Here is a 6,825-nt window from a genome sequence, read left to right as displayed (position 1 = left end):
CATCATGACAGCAAAGGAAAATTGTGTGACTTTGCTGGCTTTCATATAAGACTGTCATTGTCAGAAAAAAAACATATGGATATGAATATGTTTTAATAACTAATTTAAAACCATTTGGTGTTTGTGGTTAACTATTAGGTTACTATTTTCTTGGGACTTAATGAACATTAAAGATTTCCCAATGACAAAAATATCTCTAAGACAAGTGTGTATTTGTGTTGTTGGAATGAAATGAAATGAAATGAAATGAAATTAAATTAAATTAAATTAAATTAAATTAAATTAAATTAAATTAAATTGGGTGTATCATTTAGAAAATGTCATACTGGTCATATATTTGTCACCAAAATAAATAAATAAAAATTCTGAAGGTATTTACTGTTTGTTGATCTTTAGTTATTTGGTAATTATAAAGACAAACAAACAAATAAATACATTTACCACTAAAATAATGACCATATACATAATTTGTTGTTAATTTGCACAAGTGTAAGTATATGACAAAAATTAAAAGTTTTATTTTATTTTATTTTATTTTATTTTCCGGGTAAGAAAGCTAAGTGTTGACGTCACAGGAAGCTCTGGCATCGATTCGTCAGCCTGTTATCTTTTTCTCTACTGCAAAGCCGCGCGGATGTGGTTTTCAGATGCGGCTCGTCAAAACTTGGGAAACTAAAGAACTAAACAACTTCGTGGAAAGGAAATAGCTTCAATCCACAATGAGTGACGATGCAGACTCTCCTCCGGAGAGGTTAATGAAGGTTGGTTATTTTTTAACAAATATTTATGATGCTAGGCTATCATAAGGAAGCTAATGTTTCTCTATAACTCATTGGTTGCGGCTAGCTTAGCTAGTTAGCCAGGTGGTAGAACTTAAATTTACCTATTTTTCACCAGTATATACTGCGCATAACACCATATAATATATATTATTAGGTCTATCTGAATTCTTTTTTTAAGCTCTAATACACGTTTTTATTTCGAAAAAAATAGTGTTTGCAACGCTAATAGGTTTATAGCTAGCTTCACATGCTAGGTTGTAGCATTTAGCATAACAGTATAAATGGTGAAAATAGAATGTTTTGGTTGTAATTTTAACCTCACAGGACTTTATTGCTTATTCATTTATTTATTTATTTTACTTATTATGGTTACCTTTTGGTTACTTTATGTTTATTGTGAATTTAATATTAATATATATATATTTTATGTTTGTAAAGTTTTGTCTTGAAGCTACATAATGAGCTCGACATTTGACTCTTAGCTTCAAAAAATAACTATCATCAAATAATTAACATCAACTTTAAACACATAAATATGATTTTCTTTGCAGGACTTTCAGTTTCGTCAGCTGAATAAAGTTGAAGTTTTTAAGCCACCAGACCAATTGCCTAAGGACAGATCCAGTCTCCTTACCGTCTCTAACAAATACGGGTTGACATTCGTGGGACTCGGCAGAACATTTAAAGTCTACTTGACTAAAGACATTCTTTGTGCTGATAAAGCTGATCCCGGCTGCATAGGTAAGGAGATGTTTACACAACAACTTTAATACTTATTATACAAATGCACATCTGTCTAACTCCTGTTTATGTGTTTTATCCTGTGTGTAGTAAAGGGCACACCAGCATTAGCCACAGTGACTGTGGAGTTGGCTCTGCATCATTTGGCTCTCAGCTGTGATGAACTTACTTTGTCAGTTTGCGGTGTGGCAGAGGAGAATTTGTGTCTCACATTTTATGATGTTCGCACCTTCATCAATGGGGTAACTACTTAAGTACTTTTTTACTGTTTGATGTTTTAAAAATCAGGTTTAACTGTGGTAATGTCACTAATCCTTTTGCTATTGATATTTTGGGTACTTACGCTGTTGGTTTGCTGATAGAAAAAAAATCCCACTTTACCTAATAGGAAAAATAATTCACTTAACAAATTCAATGGGTTATGTGAATTTTCTAAAAGAAATTTATCTGAGTGTAAAATATTTTTTTTTCTCAGAAATCAACGCAAAAGTTGCCCTTTGCAAGCTTCCGGCCGGATGTGCAGCCTGGCACCTTGCTGCAGGATCTGAAATGGAATCCAGCACATGTCTCCATGTTGGCTGCTTGTTTGTCTGATGGTAGCATGATGATTCTGGATGTTGCAGATCTTGTCAAAGTGCAGGCTAAGCTGCCTTCCACAAGTGGCATCACATGCAGTGAGTTTGACTTTTGATGTGGTTTGTTGGTTAAAATTCTTTATGAAGTTAAAATTCATCCAACTTTTTCCACTTTTCAGTTTGTTGGAGCCCAAAAGGAAAGCAGGTTGCTGCAGGAAAGATGAATGGCACTGTTAGTCAATATACACCAGTGAGTGAATTCAACGTAACTAAAATTGTATTTCTTTTGGTTCTTTAAAAATGTTAAAGATTTTTTCGCTTTTTTTTTTTTCTTTTTTCTTTTTTTAAGGCATTGGAGGAAAAGAAAGTCATCCCGTGTCCACCCTTCTACACCTCAGAGGACCCTGTCAAGGGTAGGATGGCCACATAATTTCTGAAGTTCCAAACACAAAAAGACAGCAGTATCAGTGTATTGCATGTCATCTGCAAACTTTAAATTTGTGGTATTGATAATTACTGCTCCATCTTTCTTTGAAGCCAATGTCTCTCTCTCTCTCCATGTCTTGCAGCTCTGGATGTGCTCTGGCTGAGAACATTTGCCTTTGCGGTGACATATGCTGCTGCCGATGGGTCTTTAGAAACCCCTCCTGAACTTGTGTTGGTCTCCCTCCCTGTGAGTTTGACAAACATCTGTGATCTGCTTGATTCAATCAACCATATGTCTTTCCTCTGTAGTTCTCAGTACTGCAGCACCAACACAAATCCAGTTTTATTTAATCACTCAGGTTTGTTTCTGCAATGCAGAGATAATGCAGTTATTGTGTCGGACTCACAAAGTCTTAGATTTAGATCAGTATTCTTGATTCAGGGCTACAGGGTATCAGGTATAATTTTAATAGATGTTTCTTATGCCATAACTCAAAAAGCTCATCTGAACAGTACAACTGTTTTTTGTTGTACTTTTGTAGAAAAAGGATGAGAAAGTGGATACCAAGTATCTGAATTTTGGTGACATAGTGTACGGCACCTGCACCGAACGACAACATCACTACTTCCTCAGTCACATAGAGGACTGGTAAGGATCATTTTTATTTAAAGCCACATAATTTAAAAGGTGTATTTTTATTCCTTCAAGTTTAATACAGTTTTTTATGTCATGTCAAGTTGATGTAAAGCCTGGCTCTCTTTGCCTTTCATCCAGGGACCTTGTTTTTGCAGCATCAGCAGCTTCTATTGAGGTCAGCGTCATTGCAAGACAAGATGACAAGGTAAAACTAAAAAAAAAAAAAGTTAAGTATAAAGACATTCGACTTTTATGTCAGTATAACAATAAAAGAAAGTTCCTCCAAACGCTTTCTCTTGTTTTAATTCTGTGATCAGTTCTGTTTGGGTGCAATACACCTGAGTGTGTGACACTTGTTTGTTACATTTTGCCCATCCCCTCAGGGAGTGGAAAGTTTTAGATACTAACTAGGAAATTTTCAGTTTTTATGATAATTCTTTGTTTTCACGTTTTGGTTTACGTTTTTTTCTCCTGGTAGATGTGGGAACTCTGGATCCTTGAAGACGCGAGCAGGGCGGAACTTCGGGTGACGGAGTCAAACGAAGACACTCTTCCTCTTGGTTTGGTAATAGACTACACCAGCCAGCAGGAGATCTACATTAGTAAGTGGCTTCTGCTTTTCAAGTTAAAAAAATTGATTTTGGATAACATCAGTTTCATATCATGTGCAGAGAGTCGTTTTGTCTAAAAAAACGTTTGGGGAAAAAGTTGAGTCCTGATTCTGTTCAGCCTCTTTAGAAGTGAGGTGATATGTACATTTATCCGATTTTAAAGGCATTCCTCTATTTTTTTTAATTTATTTTCAAATTTATGCTGATGTGTGTGTTTGTGCTTGAGAGAACAAATGTTTAACTACATGAGAGATTAAGGAAAAAAACGACAGCAAAAATTCATAGGTAATAAAATCAAATTTAGGGTCAAGCTTTGTGAAAATTTGATTTAAAAAATATTAGTGCTGTCATGCAATTAATTTTTTGTCCAACTGATTAATCATGATCTGTACTTAATCCATTTTAATCACATTTTTTTAAAACTAATAACTGCTGTGAAAAGCCTCATTTTGAGGTATTCCATTTAAACCCCTGCTGCACTTTTTAAAAAAGGGAGCGCGAGCAGAAAGTGGTCGGTGCGTGCTGGAGATGTTACCATGACAACGTGACGCACTGCGTTTGAAATGGTCTGCTTTTGCATAAATAAGTAAATAATCTTAAAAATTTAGCAATGAAGTTCGAATTTAATATTCATATTTTTCCTAAATGACCAAGGTTTTTGAGAAAGACAATGCCCTCAGGTGTGCTCTAAGATGGAAGTAACCATCGAAAGCAAGAATGAGATAAATGCGATTTTTAAAAAGAATACTGGGACCAGATTTTATTTGATGATAACAGCAGCCTTTCCCCTTTTTATCTTTTTTTAAATTCTGAACTTAGTTGGAAATAAAAAAGCATAAGATTTGTCTGATTTGATTTGTTTATTAATTGTATGTATATTAATATATGCAGACATATGTATGCGTTCATATCGCTCTATAGGGTTATGCAGATATATTTGTATGGATATGGTTTCACACGTTTACTTTATTTATGTCTTTGTTTTTACTTGTCCTCGTAAGAATATCTCTTTGCTCTGCCTGGACAATACAAGATTTTTTAACGTATTCTGGACTGAATTTAAACAACTATAAAAAAAAATAAAAAATAATAATACTAATGCGCAAAAATGCCTATAATTAATTAATCGTGATAACGTGATAAAGTGACAACCCTAAAAAATGTCAGTTTGGTGTGGAAAAATGTCAGACTGGCAATGTAGCAGAACCAGTTTTATATATGGTTTCCTCTGCAGCTCTGTGTTCATCAGCATAAACCTTTGATAAAAAAATGAATGAAGTAGTTCTATTGACTTTAATATAGAATTTAACTCGTGCAGAGTCATAACAGGTGAATATAACACATTTATAGCAGTTTTTTGGAGGTTTAGTTGGTTTCTTCCATTAACTGCATTTATTTTTGGATTGCTGGGGTTCAGTCGTGTCACCTTGAAAATAGATGTTGGAAAATAGCCCTTTTACTGCACACATAGAAAGACAAAAGTTAACTTTTGTTGAGTTTGTGTGATATTAAAGTTTACTTTCTTTCAGCTGTATCTATTATTCTTTATTCTTTTTCCTGGGAATGTTTTGTATTTGTACTTTTGTATTGATCAGATGAAGCTCGGCTCCATCAGGCTGCTTTGTGCATACAGCATCCACTGCAGTGCTGTATTGCAGCATGCGCAAAGAATAATGATAAGCTGCCGTCTCAGTGCACTCTTTTATCTTAACTGGCCCAGTCTGCCAGACATTCACGTAGAACTGCTGTTGCTGTCTAGTCACATCTCTCACTGCTCCCTCTGAGAACTACTTCTCCATCCAGAAAGAGAATGCAGTTCGAGCAACAGTGCACCACAAATATAGTCTGTTCAGAATGTATGTAAACAAAGCACAGGGCGTAATGGAAAAAACCTAATTTGTACGCAAAACAAAAATTCTCTAATTAAAAATGGCTTGGGAACCATAACAAGCAACAAAGCTCAGACAACTGTGTTTCAGAATGCTGATGAGCTTTTCTCACACTTCTCTTGTTTTTCTTTTTTTTCTCTTTTATCATTAGTCTCCTCTCTTCTCAATTTGGCTTCAAACTTTGCTTTGACAACAAAAAAAAGTGATTAGTTTCTGCATTTCAATGGGGGGAAAATGTACTTTGTCTCTAAACACCAAATAAAACTAAACACTGCAAGAATTGGCAAATTTGTGTTCAGTTGTCCCCTTCAGGGAGAAGAAACCTGTGGCTCAAAAGCCTCAAAACAATGACTTTGATGAGCATAAAAAAATATGTTGTTGAGGAAAAAAAATCTTAAATCCTTCAAACTCCATTAAAATCTACCAATGAAAGACAAACGGATAAAAATATTTTTTTGTGTGTTTTAACTTGTCCTTGTGCCATTTCTCTGATGATGGAAGAAATGTATAAAGAGTATTCTTTTTAGAAAAAATGCTGTTTGAAAAAAGCAAATCTGTTATGTGGAATATACGCTGGGTAGGCCACAAGCTCCTTGCTTGAAGACAAATGGATCCATGTACGTCTTCGTTTTTTTTCTATTCTTGCTGTAAGCTAGTGGGAGAATATGTAAACAGAAAGATCTCATTTATGAGTGATGGGAAGAGGGGCGGGGTTGCCACGCCAACAGTCCCGCCCACAACTCAAAGCCAAATTTCAAATAAACTACTGCCGCTCTGCAGAATCTATGTCCTAGAAACTGACAGATTTTTTTAAAATAATTTTGGTTAAAAATGGTAAAATCCCAATTAAAAGATCACTAGGAACACTTTGAAATTTGATCAAAAGATGATCAGAGCGGGACTTCAAATCAGTGGCTGCCTATTCTAATAAACACCATTTGAGCCACGGAGGTTATTTAAATTCTGCAGATGAGATTTTGTCTCTGGATTTATGCAGTACAGGAAGTGGGTGTGAGGAGCAGAAAGGTTTGAGGGTTTGGCAAGAAGAGGAAGACGGTGGGCTGTTTTCCGCCACTTCATGCATCTTTAGAACTGTGCTGCCCATATAAATGCAGATAATTTTTTTCAAACTAAATGCATTAAAAGTAAATATAACAGTGTCTT

The 6,825-nt window shown here is 35.0% G+C and overlaps 1 protein-coding gene across 3 annotated transcripts in view; it reads left to right on the top strand.

The window, feature by feature from the left end:
* The first annotated feature begins 570 nt into the window (after positions 1–570).
* Positions 571–6,825, top strand: part of nup214 (nucleoporin 214) — a 24,521-nt gene continuing 18,266 nt past the window's right edge. For all 3 annotated transcript variants that reach the window (XM_024298702.2, XM_024298701.2, XM_024298703.2), the window contains exons 1-10: positions 571–761; positions 1,334–1,523; positions 1,614–1,765; positions 1,999–2,197; positions 2,278–2,348; positions 2,448–2,511; positions 2,668–2,771; positions 3,067–3,173; positions 3,300–3,366; positions 3,640–3,763. In XM_024298702.2, coding sequence (XP_024154470.1) covers positions 720–761; positions 1,334–1,523; positions 1,614–1,765; positions 1,999–2,197; positions 2,278–2,348; positions 2,448–2,511; positions 2,668–2,771; positions 3,067–3,173; positions 3,300–3,366; positions 3,640–3,763 — 1,120 coding nt within the window. In that variant the 5' untranslated portion in view covers positions 571–719. The remainder of the gene's footprint in view (positions 762–1,333; positions 1,524–1,613; positions 1,766–1,998; positions 2,198–2,277; positions 2,349–2,447; positions 2,512–2,667; positions 2,772–3,066; positions 3,174–3,299; positions 3,367–3,639; positions 3,764–6,825) is intronic.

The sequence above is a fragment of the Oryzias melastigma genome, linkage group LG12 (assembly GCF_002922805.2).
Source record: "Oryzias melastigma strain HK-1 linkage group LG12, ASM292280v2, whole genome shotgun sequence".
Classification (NCBI taxonomy): Eukaryota; Metazoa; Chordata; class Actinopteri; order Beloniformes; family Adrianichthyidae; genus Oryzias; species Oryzias melastigma.
Note: the sequence above shows the minus strand (reverse complement) of the source record. Positions and strands in the feature narration are given on the sequence as shown.